At 39.2% G+C, this 15,272-nt stretch overlaps 1 protein-coding gene across 2 annotated transcripts in view; it reads right to left on the bottom strand.

The window, feature by feature from the left end:
* Nucleotides 1-3,746: 3,746 nt before the first annotated feature.
* Nucleotides 3,747-15,272, bottom strand: part of ROCK1 (Rho associated coiled-coil containing protein kinase 1) — a 93,350-nt gene continuing 81,824 nt past the window's right edge. Inside the window, exons 29-33 of one of the 2 annotated variants that reach the window (XM_074821089.1) lie at nucleotides 14,031-14,119; nucleotides 12,538-12,616; nucleotides 12,157-12,418; nucleotides 11,167-11,374; nucleotides 3,747-5,278 (exon numbers count right to left, since the gene is read on the bottom strand). In XM_074821089.1, the coding sequence (XP_074677190.1) occupies nucleotides 5,275-5,278; nucleotides 11,167-11,374; nucleotides 12,157-12,418; nucleotides 12,538-12,616; nucleotides 14,031-14,119 (642 nt within the window). In that variant the 3' untranslated portion in view covers nucleotides 3,747-5,274. Of the gene's footprint in view, nucleotides 5,279-11,166; nucleotides 11,375-12,156; nucleotides 12,419-12,537; nucleotides 12,617-14,030; nucleotides 14,120-15,272 lie in introns of those variants that run through there. The other variant, XR_012622878.1, reaches the window with a different exon arrangement.

The raw sequence follows: 15,272 nt of genomic DNA, 5'->3' as shown, positions 1-15,272 counted from the left end.
GGCACTGAATATACATCCTTCCCTTCAGAGTAACCCTTAATGGTTCAGGTCTCAGGCAGTCGCAGGCCATCGGGGGTTTGTATCTGCAGGAAAACCGTTCCCAACCTCCACAAGGTGAAGAACCACTACCTCTATCTTCTTTCCGCCACGATCGTGTAGGCCTCTTCCTGCCATAACAGCTTTGTGCCTTTTTCCTTAAGGAGGAGATCAGTAGATGCTGGTTTCCTTGAACCTTACACAAACTGATGTAAGGAGTATAGAGACAAAGAGTGTAACCTGATGTAGAAATATGAAGTACAGATTACCTTGATGACATTAAAATTATAAAAGATTGGTGAAACATTATTAAATGCATCTTTTTTTCTTTGTGATGACAAGCCCTAAGGGAACCCCGGGCTGGGTCACGGGGGCAGGGGGACAGTGGAGCTGCCTGCCCCGGCTGTGTCTCTGTGGACTTGTGGGGCCACCAGAGCGCGGCTGCTTCCCATCCCCAGCTGGCGGGATGCAAGGCAGCTTAGATCCAAAAGTCAGGGCTGTGTCGTTAGCACAACACCGTGTGCAGGCCAACAGGCCTGTCAGGATTTCTTAATGCTGGGAGATGGGTCAGAGCAAGTCCAGATCTGTTCACAAAAGGCTTTGACTCTGTGAAATCTCCTGTGGCTCACTCCTGAGGAGCAGAAGTAGTAAGTGACCCTCAGACGGTACAAGCAGGCGCAGTGATACAGCAAAAGGCGGGGGGAAGCAAGGCAAGCCCCTTCGCAAGATGTGCTTTAGGCACCCTGGTGATGCCCATGATAGAACAAAGGTGGTAGGTTTTATTTTAAATAATCAAGTCTCAGGAATTATGATACTGCATTTACGTTTCTTTTTTCTTTAAAGGGGAAGATGTGTTGTCCTCATCCAATATATTAGCAGGTGCATTTATTAACATACATTTTATTTTCTACAGGGATTAATGTTCTTGGGAACCTTTCTATGTATCTTTAGGCTTTAAGCATTTTAATGAGCGTGTATTCACAGCACAGGTAGGATCAAATCACACATCACATGACTTACAAATAATTGCCCTGCATATTAAACTCAAAATAATCCTTGTTTTAAGAGCTTTAGGTCTGATTTTCCACGGTCCTAATATGTTACAGTGCTTCAACTGTTTAAAGAAAAGTTCTTTTTCATGAGGTAAGCTTTCCACTTTCCTGCACTGCAAACCTTGACTGTCTCCAAATGAATCCGCACAGAAAACAAGGAACAGGAACATAATACTTGAACAAAACTCTGGCATGCAGGATCTCCCCAGCACCGTTGGGGTCCAAGCGAGGCCCAGACAGAGACCCACCATGGCTGCACCAGGCAGTGGCGGCTCCCAGAGCTGACGTAGGGGCCCGGGGCATGGCCCAGCCCAGGCACACCCAACCTGAAAAGCCACTGCTACAGTCGATCCCTATCTCACAGCAACTACACGCTGAAAAAAGCAGTGTCAGTAAGGTGTGACTTGTACTAATAGATGATACAGAAAACGTAATGGCAGGGTAAAGAAAAATGTAGCAATCTGGGAGATGTTTAAGGTAACACACTGTTCAGCGTTACCTGTTCCATTTCAACGGTTTTCAAATGTTCTTCATTCTGGGTCACTATGAATGTACACCTGGGGGAAGGAAAACAAGCAAAATGCCATTTACATTTTTTCTGTTTGTAACTAGTACATAGAAAATTCCCAGTAGAGGTCACCGGCTCAGATGGAAGCTCAGAACCTGCTGCCGCTCCTCTCACCCTGTGACTCCTGACTTGCCTCTGGCTACAGCCTTGGTGGCTGCTACTAAATCCTGCTTGTGGGAGAGGCCAAATCCTTTTCTTATTACCCAGGCTGTTTTGCTACAATTAGCTCCTCTTATCTTTTCCTGTTTTCTTCAGCAGGAATCAGAAGGCTTGGAGAGGGAATGAAAAAGAACAGATTTTTGCGTTCTACCACTGTTACTGAACTTTCAACCTAATACGGTAATAGAAAATGGAAAAAAGGTGGAGGCAAATCAACAAAAAATGATCATGAAAGAATCTGGACTTCTCAATTTCTCAGTGTAAAACTCCAGCTTCACCAATACAAACGAACCCAGGTTGATTTATGCTAGCTCTTCCTACCTTACCATTCACATCTCTTGATGACTCTCTGGTACTGTGTTAGATGAGTGTAGGCAAAATGTTGCTATTCGAGGAATCGTTAGCGACAAGGGTAAAGGCTAAGCAACATAAGGAGGCCAGAGATGGAAAAAGTGAAGCTGTAGTGAACATGGCAGCATACCGATGACTTTTTTATGGATGGTAAAACTGATGCTGGCTAGAAGTTTAATAATATTTTTTCCCCTGAAATATCTATTTGCACAGTTGATATCATAGGCATTACTTAAGAGTAGAAACCTTTAGCTGAATTTGTTATTCAAAGTACAGCTATTCCTGTAGATGGACACCTTGTTTACAGTAAACAAGTGCCAGCATCAGTACACCAGAACACACAGACTGTAATTTGCTTGTCTAGACTATTATTACAGCATTTTATAGTTGCAACTTATCCCAGATACACAAGTCAATGTAATTTTACACTTCATTATGTCCACTGCTTCTTTCCCAAGCAAAATCAGCACTGAAAAATAATTGCAGACTTTCAGCATTGCTAAAAAGCTATGGAAATGTAGTATGTACCAATCTGTAGATCAAACCCATTTTTTCTAACATCCTTCCCTCTTCCCACTAGTCATTATCTATTCATAATAGTTTTTATGCTATTTTTCAGGTTCATAAAATACAGAACTACAAAAGATGACTTTTTTTTGATTAAGAAATTATTCAAGTAAGAGTTTTTGAGCCAGGAGAGGTAGCCAGTTACACATAAAGGAAAGCAGAAAATCAATCCAAAACCTAATCTGGGGCTGGAGAATGACCTGACCATAGGCCTTTTCTATTGCTAAATTTCCTACAATAATGTTTAAGTTACTTTTAATCATTTTACTATATTATTTCCACTCTGGGTATGTGATAGGAGAGTAAAACAAGTCCTAATTATCACCTACCTTGCTTGGCAAACTGACAGTCAATATGGCTGGCAATCTGGAAGGTGGTCTTTAGTGTGCTCCAGCCACAGTGTTGAAGTTACTGACATTTCTGATACAGGAATTTTCTGGAATTACCACGTCACCTGCTTCTATTTGTCTGTACTTCCCAGCTTTGTGACCTTCAAAGGGCGTACAATCCTTCTCATGTAATTTGTCCTTACTACTCCCTTGTTCTACAGGCCTTGGCAGATTACCCAGGGAGATTTACTGACAGCTAGTTTCATAGGATGCACAGGCTGTTGTAAAAAAAAAAAAAAAGAGAAGAAAAACCAACCAACCCCAAAAGCCCCAGCAACAAAAACCACCCCACAGTTTTGTGGCTTTTGAACAGGGTTTTCCCCCTGCCCCAAATAAGTGGGATTTCTGAAGCTCCAAACCTGCATCATGAAGGATGAAGCAATCACAAGGCAAGCTCAGAGTGGTATTGACCAATAAATACAAATTAGGCTACTACAGCAGGCCAGAAGGAGGGAATGAAAAAAATTATTAAATATGCTATTTACTTATTCACACAGAAGAGTAAAAAAATGTTTATAGAGTCCCCTAGGTGTTGCAAATGCACCTTTTACTAGGAAGTTGCAATGTCTGAATGCTTCAGAAAGGTGTATAAACTGCAGTCAGGAGAAAACACCATGCCAGTCATTTTCAAAAGGGTCTTTCCATAAATTACTTTATTTCTCATTAAATGAGCACAGAGTCATTACCATATTAATAACAGATATGTTTATTATTACATATCCATCAGTGCGGCTTTCAATACCACTTGAAACATGCAAATCGTCCTAAGGACGAATCAGTTTTCCAGTGCTTCTTATTTAATACACAACTGCAAAGCCATTATAAATTACTGAGGAGGTATTTGGTTAAGAAATAAAATAAAATAAAACCATACTGCCCATATCATGAATGTATTCCTGCTACAAAGCAAGAGTCTGACAGCATTTACTGAAATTCCTGAATTACTCAGAGCTTTTTGCGTGATATGCTTTTTTTTTTTGCATTGCCCATGCATCTTTTGGCTTATGAACCAGAATCAGTCTTTCTTTGTAAGAGGAATTCTCATTCAAAGGTTGTACTTAATTTAGAAAATGCATCTAGCATCTACAATACTTCAACCAATTAAAATTCACTAAAAACCACTGATACGCGATAGTTTTTTAGAGGTTTCCTTTGTTTAGTTTTAGGTTTCTACATTTATTGACATGGCAATAATACAATTACCTCAAATTAAGGCACTAAAAGGACAATGTAAAACCCAGTAAAAGTGTTCTAAAAATAATTTACAGTTCAAACAGTGCATATATTTCTTAAATGTTTGTTAACTTAATGTACGTTATCACTTAAAATTGTAAGGCAATACATTATACAGTTACAGAAATGATGTACCCCAAAATATGCTTCCAAACTCGGTGGTTCTTTTTACTGTTAGTTTCTAATGCCTCTAATAGTAAAATAATTCAGTATGGCTTGGCAAAAAATGCATAGATTAAAGGCAATTTACTTGTTTTCCCCCCTTTACAAACCTGCTGAATCAGTATTTTGTAAAGCATAATGCAAAACATTTAACACTTTGATCCATTCCATAGTGGGTGGTTAGCATTAAGGCTGTTAAGAACTCTGCAGTGAAGGCACTGAAGTTCAAGTGATAAGGCTTCATTTTTAAGCTAGTTCTGCAGTCTTCAAGAGCACAACTTTGAGTCTTGAAAGCAATTGCAGTCCTTCTCATTGAGAAACCTTCCTCCTCTACTCCGTTTCGTATGCTCATCTTGACATAAATATCCCCTTCACAGGGTAAACAGTCCTTTTCTTTCACTGATATGAAGAAAGTTGGCTGCATTTCATCATGATTGACAGGCTTTTTTTTTTTTTTAAATCCAAAAAGGCAGCACCTTTTTTTTTTTAATACACCTAGCTAAGCTTTTTTTGCTTTAACTTGCATTACATAGTAATAATTAATCTAATCTACCTTTAGGCAAACCCGCAATTAAACACCCTCAGCGTGCTTTTGTGCCAAAGCAAGGAGGAGACAGTAATAGCAATCTTAACCCTGAAGCCTGTGATAGTTACGTTGAAAGGAACAACAGCCCGTCTGCACTGCTCTGTGTGGTTAAAAAAAGCCCTGTTTCTCAGACCGCATCCCATGAGATTCCATTAAGCACTGTACACGTGGTTAGCTGCAACAAGGAAGACAACAGACAATTAATAACAAATATAAAAATTAGCTTCGTAACACTAGTGCATGTTTGCCAAGAGCTTCAGTGAAGAAAATACTTTCTCTTACATTAACAAAATATTTTTTCAATTTACAAGGTACAATACTAAGATTATACTTTCACAATCATCCACAAACTGTTCTTAATTTCAAACAACAATAAATGAACACAGAGATGATAATATTATGCAACTTTACAAGTAAACCATTAAGAGTAAACAATCATGGTTATGTTCATGGCAAATGCAAGGTGACCCTCTTCCACTTGCAGGATGAGAAAAGGCTCCCTATCGGGCTAAGAGCACACACATGCAGTCACCAGAGCTCATCTGATGCACTGGAGTTTTGTTTTTTTGTTTTCGTTCTCTTTTAAACCTGCATTAACTTCATGAGGTGCCCAAGTCCAAATATATTAAAACAAAATACCTCAACTGTGCTGATATACATGAAGCATAGTTTCAGATCTAGAAGCAGTACTGCAAACGCTAGCACGTTCATCGTGAAGTTCCGATTCGTATTTACGAGTGAGAAGTTATTAAAATGAGGAATAGAACTTAAGATGAACGTGAAGCTCCTTTTAATGGGTCTGATACACCTCTCCATGCAGTCAATCAAGTGCTGCCTATCAACTGCAAAGAAAGGTGGATCAGTTAAGGTGGCTAAATTAAATTTACCAAAATGTCTTAAAGCATGTGTTAAAAAGTCTGTATCCATTCGACAAAACAGTTAATGCCTGCTCACCGAAGATCAAGTTCTGCTATACTGTCTGACAAGACAACAATTCTCACTTAGTATAATCGAAACACATGTCCTGTAAGAATCACCACTGCTTCTCTTACTCCCACGTCTAGGTAAAGAGGTCAGGATGAGAACTGCAGGGTGCAGTGTCTGGAGTTCAGAGCAGCGCTGTTCCTCCACTATCACCCTCCTGACCCCAGGGGAGCACCCTCCTACTTACCCGTCCTCAGCTTTGGCAATCATTGCAATCTCAGGGGGCTGATTCCACTCACTACCTCAGCAAAATAAGCCTACATTTCTTTGACAGTCAGGAAACTGAATTGTGAACCTTCATGGAAGGTTCCAAAATGTTTCATTTCAAGCACTTACACAGGATCCAATAACAGAAGAGCAGGGAAGGAAGACAGAGAGGGAAAAAAATCAGACAGCAACAGCCTGTCAGAGTAGCTCAGCTACTGTGCAATCACCAGTTAAGTGATCAGTATTTAAGATCCATTGTAAATTTATTTAATAATCTAAACTTAAACATTGGGCACATCAGAAGTGAATTTTTCTAAAATAAATCCAATGCCTCTTCTTTCTAAACATACACGATAGAATATGTAGTGGTATCAAGGCACAGGCTGGTCTTACTACATCACAGCAGTAACTGTCTAGTTCATAGTCCCAACTAACATCAAATTTGTCTGAGAAAGTCACAAAAACATCTGCAGTAGAATAGATTGAATGAGAAGACCTTTTTCTAATGCTTATTTGCTCTGTGTAACTCTGCATCTTTTCATTATTCACTTGCATTGCTCTGCAGGCGCCATGCAAGCCCCACTACATTCCAGTCAACCCAGTGGCAGCTGTCCGATGGGGACAGAGCACGCCACAAAGCCACCTGAGCAGCTCCTCAAGCATCAGCGAGGTGCGGGGGGATGCCCCCTGCCTCCTGCACACATCTCCATGCAGCAGGACAAGCTGGCAGCACACACATCCCTAGCACTCTCGCAGGTCAAGTACTGTGCCTCTCTAAACGACTTACGCTCAATATGCTTCTTCCTCCATGCTCAGTGCCTATAACATGCAGCCTTAAAACAGTTTGCTGTAAATTAATTATACGTTCTAGGAAGCTATGTCGGTATTAAACATCATTAAGAAGCAACATTTCTAAGGGCAAATACTAATTTTGTCAAACTCACTGATGGATTTGGGCTCAGTCTAAAGGAGTAAGATAAATGTTAACTGTTTGATTCACATCACAGTCTGTTAGAAAAATTCAAGTTAAAGAGATAAGATACCATACAGGTACTAACTTCTGAACTGGCGGAAAACTTAAGAGCTTTATTTCTTCCCAAGAAGATGGAAGATCCCACTGGGTGATGGAGAAAGGTGTGAACAGAGGCCGTACACTAGGGCAGATGGAGAAAACCCAAGGCTGCAGTATTCTGAACAGCTGATCTGACCTGATACTTCACTAGGGCAAGACCACCACCTTCTCCCTCCCATTCTTGAGACAGAGTTGGTGCTTTCTGTACCCTTCCATGAACCACTGCAACTTCCTAACCCAACAGAATACCACATGTTTTTCTTCTGTGAGGTTACTGTTGGGGTTTTTTTTGTTATTATCCTTTGGGGTTTTTGGATTCACTTTAGTGAAAACATTCCTGGATTAATTCTCTGCTAAAAAACAGTTCAGTTTACAGTGGTAATCTGTGAAGCGTGAGCTGACACAAGGTAAAGCACAGGAATGTGCAGCTCTCCTCCTCCTGGTGCTGGTGAGCTATCAGGCTCATTGTATCTCTAGGATCTTAAAAAAAAGACCTTTAAAGATGGTGTTTCTTATTTTTAAAAAAGTTCCCATTCAATACTTGTGTATTTCTGTAATTCTCTAATGCTCTCATGCGACAAATGCCAATAAGGATTAACAACAGAAATTGTCTGAAGAACTGATCTCCCAAACAGATCTATTCCTTCAAGAGTTTCTGTAAATTTTCAAACATGTAAATCTGTTCATTCGAGATTAGCTGCAAACTTGTTCTTGCTAAAGGCAACCTCAAGCCAGCATTCTATTAAAACAAGAGTGAAGAAGAATCAATGCATCGATTTAAGAAATGGATTTGCTCCCATAAAAGAGTATGGGTGAAAGCTTCTGTACTTTTCCAATTAACTCTAAAATGCCTGGAAAAAAGTTAAGATCTTGAAAGCAAAACTTGAGAAAAATCACACGGTTATGGTGAAAAAAAAAATCTATTGAAAAGCTAGCAGCTGTAAGACATCTGAATACCACAGCTGTTTTGCCTATAGTAGGTTTTTAACTTTTACTCCCTTTTTTTTTTTAAATTGTGTGTACACTAACAAGCAAATTCCCCCTCCACACCCTAGTGTGAGGTATACTACAGTAAATGCAGTACAGCACATCTGAAGACCCTCCCAGAAATTGGAAACAAACATTGTAAAAGAACTTTAAAAAAAAAATCTGGTTATTATAGCTACCAGCGAACCTCACAAGGACAAATGGAAAACATACTCAGAATACAATTCAAAGAGCCTTTTGGAAAAGAAAATCTACAACTCTATAAAGATCTAAATGTGAAATAAAGAAGTATACACTATCTTTACAAAGTGAACTCTATACGGGTAAGGTCCTGCAGGGGAAGGGAAGAACCTGTATGCTCAATAGCAGAGGATGATTTCTAAAATCTATAATCAGGACTATGAACTTCCAAGTGTTGTTTTAGATTATTCCAATTAATACTGCTTAACGATAGATGTAAATGGTGTATTAAAATAACTCCAACTCCACTGGCTGGTTGGTTGGTTGGTCTGGGGCGAGTTGGTTGGTTTTCTTTACTGTCCAAGAATGCTACCTCATCAAAAGATTCTCAGTTAATTTGACATCTTTTTCATTAAGCAACGTTCACTAGCATTATTTCAGTGTCACATTTTAAAAACTCTTTTAAAACTATATTAATTAATTTTACATTATCAGTTCTGAGGGTTTTTTCCCCAGAATTTATGGTGGGATGACCATTTAGTATCAAAATCATTCCACCTAATCCTTTTAAGTATCAACATGATATATGCTTTTTCTTTCAGTCTTAGGTGGTCCAAGACTCACTGAAAAGTCTTACTAATTAGTAACAGAGCTCTTTAACCAGCTCTAAGTAATTCTACCACCTCCATCTGCCTGTTTAAAAGGTCTCCCTTTGATAACTGGTTTCTAGAATCCTGATTATTGTTGAAATAAATATATCATACAATACATAAAAGCACTTCATACTTTTCTCAATCACAGACGTACTTCAACTGTCCTACTGTAAATAAAGATGATGTTAAACAACAGCTATTAATGATGCATATTTTAAAATCAGCAGGTGTAATCTATATCCAAAAGTCTTAAAAGATCTGGCTAAAGCCTATGGAGGGGGTCTAACATTTTTCAGTAAATCTTGGAAAATTGAGGACTGAAGGAAAAATAAGTTTGGAAACACTGTGAAGCTTTATAAAAGCTCTTGGAAGTTGGGAGAAATGGACATTTTGTAGACAAAAGTTTAACAACATTCTATTGAACAAGTACACACCATGTAAGTACATAACAAACATGACTGAAACCCCCTGAAATTAGCAATTACCAATTACCAATTTGTCTTTATTTGGTACAATACTGAAGATGCTACTATTCTGTAAGGAAATTCTGATTTTACAGTCATTCTTCTTAACTCAGATTTATCACTGTGTGCTTTTCCACTGCACTCACCCTTGTTTTCAACAGACTTCTACAGTGAAGACTGTAAGGAAAAACTGCCCACTTCCCAGGAAATCTCCCCACAAATCAGAAGTGTTTCCGTGTTTCACAACTTCAGTTTGCTTAAGCACCGGTGTTGAAAAATGGAAAATCACATCGTGATTCGGTTATGTTCCTGCCATTTCAACTGTAACTGGCAAACAGAGTTTTTCAGTGTTGGTGAATACAACTTCTCCCCCAAATACTCCAGCACAGCTAAATGTTCTTAACTGCTGGTCACAGATTTCTTTTCGTGTCCTTCTCGTGCTGTTGCATTGATTATTATCTCTAACACAAAATTGCCTGCAACATCACTGTTTTTTTTTTTTTTTATATTGACAGCTTTGTATTCGAGTCCTAAAGTAATTTTCTGGGATGAGATTATGTAGAGGGCCTTCACTGAATATATTAGTGTCTCAAAACTATGATTGCTTATGTTTTAATTATGGGGACAAGAAAATCAGCACCCTTTGTATCTTTCAGATTTTTTCCCTACTCTCCTCTGCAGGAGGATGTTTCACAATATACCCAGTGTTTCTTTACATGTAAAAGTTTGCTTTTATTGCACTTCATGCAAGGAATGTTTGCAGGACTTTTTCTTTGGTAGCCCAATCTAGGAAGACACTCCCTACCGAGATACTACTTTCCATTTCATACTGTTGACCCAATCAGTTCTTTTTGGGGAAATGAACACTCATATTTTATGAGGAAGCTAATGCAGGAAGCCAAACATGAGCTTACAGTAACCTAGCATTAAAGAAAGTGTATTTTAAACCTTGCCCTGGTTAATGCATAGGGTCACAAACAGTTTACAAACACAACTGCTGGGCTAGGAGACAGGGAATGAGTAACCAGGGAGAAAGAACGGAATTAATACTTAAGCTGCTTCACACCAAAAGAAATGGTAGAACAACACACTGAGAATCTACACATTTCTCGCTTCCCCCCCATTTGCAGAAGGCTCCTAGCTTATGCAAGCTCTATGAGTCCATCCACGAATGACTATGTGGATCATTCTTGCAGTTAAATGCCGTTGCAGATGTATCTGCTGAGCCTTGCTGTTAAACAGGAAAAAATGCAACCAGCTCCCTCACATGCATTGGCAGGCCATGCACTGCCACCTCTACAGTACCTTTCCAAATCTGAAGAACTGATAAATCTACCACAATAGCAGGAGAATTCTGTCTGTTCCTTCCTTCCTTCAGGATTTGAGCAGAGATTTAGATCAGCAGTTCAGCAGTCTCAACTATGGAATTCTTGCACAATTTCACATTAAATAGAATTTATAAACAGAGATTATTTTAGGTAAAAAGCTCTGTAGCTTTTGTAGTTTTATTTCTCACCTAGTTTTTCCAGAAGTATTTTTAACAACTTTTCGGAATGACTGATTTGCTGAGGATCTTGTAGACATAGTTCTAGGAGAAGCACGAACAAAAGTAGATGGCGGTGTCTTAGGGATCTTTTTTACTAAATGAGTCACCCATTTCTTCTGTTCATCTTGACAGGATGCCAATAACAGCATATCTCTTGCTGAAGTTACATCGTAACTCACTGTAAGAGGAAGAAGATGATTCAGCAAAAACTAGGACTCATTATCAAAATAAGAATTATGACATACCACGTATGCCACTGGAAACAACAATGGCACCTATATACATGCTTGTATTGCATTTGTTCATATATTTTTGGAAGACAACAAACAGCAGGGGGAATTATGAATATAGTTTCTTTCCATATTTGTTGCTCTGCATTAAGATTCTTGAGTCTAACGGTAACATTCAGGAAATAAGAAAACTTATACTAATTGCAGCCCTAATAAACTGGAAATTGTACGGGTGTCTTATGGCCGAGTTCCAGAGTACACACCCCAAACACTCCACTCCACAGGAGCACAGAGAGGAAACCTTTACTCCCATCAGTGAAGAGGCTGAAGAACCACTCTGCAAGGTCTTTGCACAGCTTGGTAATGCGGCCACTGCACGGTCCCTAACATGGGCCATGTGTCAGTACAGAGAGAACGGCCTGGGAACCAAGGAGCTGCCCAGTCCTTGGGTACAGACCTCCAGGGACCCTTTGTGCTCCCAGGGCCCTCAGCAGAGCCACATCAGTTACACCAGCAAAGACCTCCCTATAGAGGCTTGCCACAGCTGCCTCTTCATAAGTAGTGTTAACAGTCTGTTATTTTAATAGCACCTTTCACATCTAAAAATCATAGAACTGAAGAGTAGAAAACGTTTAAACTAAAGTGCTTTTATTTGCTTCCAATAGTTTAGCATGTTTAGTTTAGGCTAAACCACGCAGAGAGTACCAAATGCAAAAAAACGTAAGTATACCTTTGCATGGTGCAATTAATTCCTCCTTTTTATCCAGGTGGTCTCTGTGGCACTTCACATGGCATCTTCGACATTCCAGGGCAGCAGGGGGTTTAAAGACATGCCAAAGAGGTTTGGCACAGGCCTCACAGTTGGCTGGAAAGTGGTATAACGTTGGAATAAATTCATGGCCTTTGTGATTTAGAAAATTTGTCTTCTCTGCTGGCTGTACTGGTTCTACCTCCAAATCCTTCCTGCATTCCCCCTCATTAGCATAGAGAATCTGAAAAATAATACTCCTGTGTTATTGTTGAAGCACTAGGCATTTTTATACACTTTTCAAAGAAGCTGTCGACCTTCTTCAAGAATGTTAAATAGAAATTTGAATACACTTCTTTTTACCTGGAATATTTTAGGAATTTCTTCAGTTTCAGCTCTATATACATCTCCTTGAGTTACAGGCCGGACATGGAACAGCTTACTAGATTAGAAGAAACATAGATCAGAGAATTATAAAAGGCTATGTATGTTTTTAACACAGTTATCAAAGTACTTTGAAGTTCTTATAAATCTTGCTTATGCAAGCAATATGATACACTTCCAGGCTGCAAAATGATTTTAGGAATTAATTCATAAACCATATAGATCTTGTGTACCCAAATACGACCGAAACATTTCATAGCATGAAGAGACGGTTATCTTACAATGGGTTCGAGATCCACCATGGTAAATTTACCTGTGAAAAAGGCTTTCAAATTCTCTCCCAGACCACTGGGAAGTTTAAGTGATTATTATTGGAAAAGCTCATTGATAACCCTGGATGGAAGTAACCATATGAAGTATAGCACTACTCACTAGTTTTTCTCCTAAATCATGTTATCAGTTGATTAGCAATCAGTGCCAGAACATCACAAGAGGCAACCCAGAACATCTTATACTGGGTCAAGACTGTAAGCCCGTCTATCCCAACATCCTGTTTTCAACAGTTGCCGTAACAGATGTTTATGAAAAGAGAGTAAGAAACAGCTCAGAGAAAATAACTCTTTTCCTGGTTATGAGCAATTGGCAGCTTAAGCACTTCCTGAGTTTGAGATTCCTTCCAGACCACTGTATTTGTTAGTCACTGATAGACCTATTCATGAATTTTAAAACCTTTTTTCAATTACTACTCTATAAGGTCCCATAATGTCCATCAGCTGTTCAAACATCACACTCAGTCATGTATCTGCAATGGGCTTCAGTGATATTTGACACAATTTTTCTCATGTATAACAAATGTAAAGGGATCACAATTCATTTATTTTGTCACTCTAAACAAAAACCAGCTGGAAAAGTTAGAAATGCTTTGGGCTTGATCAACACTGATCCTTTCTCAGACAGCATGAAAAAAGGTATGAAGCAAGGGTATGAGAACTAAAATGAGACAGCCAGTTCCCTATCTACCCCATAACTGTCATGCCGTGCTTTAGAAAGCAGCTGTTGAAGTAGCTGGAAAAAAACACTGAATCACACTAATCACCCTGAATACACTAATCACAATTATATTGAATCATAAAAAGAGATGGCACAATATGTGGGTTCTGCTGTCTCTGACCCTTCTTTGTCATAACAAGACAAGGCTCTTCATTTCTGTAAATTCGCACCAGCAACCACAGACAGTACCACACTATTGTGTATTTAACTTTTTCACTTTTAGCAATGCAATAGTAGGACAAAGAAAAAGTAGTATCTTAACATCACCCTGAAACACAGATAAACAGACATTTTCCAACTAGTGCAGGAAATTTAAAATTATTTATGGAATTTTGATTCCAAGCTTCTTAAGTTGTTATCAGTTATCTCACACAATGCTCTTTTGCCCATTTGTATCCAAAACTAACAGTAACTTTACTTACTCTATATCTAGTACCATGGATGGATTAGACTGGTCCTTGTCCTTTTCGTCATTGTAGAACAGTATCTTTTTACTGCTCACCACAACATACTGAGGAAAGAAAGGGTAAAATCTAGTTAAAGTTGCATTTTTAAAAAGCAATATTTATCCTACTGTACTCCCATGTGCACATAAAAAGCCTGAATAAATTAAGGTTTTTAAACTAATATTAGGAGTACTTAAATCATCATGCAGGCAGCTACACTACTGACAGCTGCACAATGCTACAGCTGCAGTGACTGTGTATTGTCACTGGAGCACCCCAAAATGCTTGTGATGACTCTAGAAGTCTGTTTGTACACAAACTCAAAAATTTCAGCTGCTACTGGTGTGATACTATGAAAATTGCCATATCACTGAGAAACTCCTGGGGTGCAGAATCTATCACTTATTGATAAAGTTGTAAACAGCTTCTCTAGTTCTAGAGACTTGCAGGACTCACTGATACTTTGCACCAAACTGCTGGTAGGGTAGAAGAGATTCTCACCACTCCAGCTAATTACTTCCCACTCTTTCAATTTAATGGACTAGTAAAATAGAGAGCCCACATGAATCAGCAGAAACAGAGGTCTGGTGTACATTCCAAATCTAGGAACACATCGAGACAGTAAGGGAAAGGTTTGCAAAGGAGGAGAAAAGAACATTATTTTGCTATGTGTCACTTTAAAGGTCAAACCACTGAGTTTTTTTCCAGGGTGGTAGAGATGTTAAAGAACAGAAACATTTGGTAATGCGTTGAGCAGTTTTTTCCCCCTAAGTGTTTTAAAAGTTCTTGCTCAAAATCTGACCATTAATATATTACACCTATCCCATACCACTGAAAAAAGTGGAATGCATGGGATTCTGAGGAATAAACAAGAGCTACTGGGAAGGCACTGTGAGTTTTAGAGCAGGGGTGGACTGCAGGCCTCATTTCCAAGAGAATTCTCAAATGCTAAGTATGCCTGCAGTGTCCACCCTCCCGCACCAAAAAGCCCAAGGATGTTGCTGTCCTCAGCCTAAAGTATACAGACACTGTTCCAGTGCTGCTCACTGTCACAAAGAATTACAAACGTGCTCATATGACATGAAAAGCAAAGCAAGCTACTCAGAAAAGTTTTGTAGCCCAGAGGCCAGTTAAGATCAAACACCTCTAACCTAAGCACTTCCCAGTGAGTTCAAGGCTTAGAATTCGCTGCCTGTTGCTCTTCACCGGGAGCTGCCA

Source organism: Strix aluco, chromosome 1 (genome assembly GCF_031877795.1).
Source record: "Strix aluco isolate bStrAlu1 chromosome 1, bStrAlu1.hap1, whole genome shotgun sequence".
NCBI lineage: Eukaryota > Metazoa > Chordata > Aves > Strigiformes > Strigidae > Strix > Strix aluco.
Note: the sequence above shows the minus strand (reverse complement) of the source record. Positions and strands in the feature narration are given on the sequence as shown.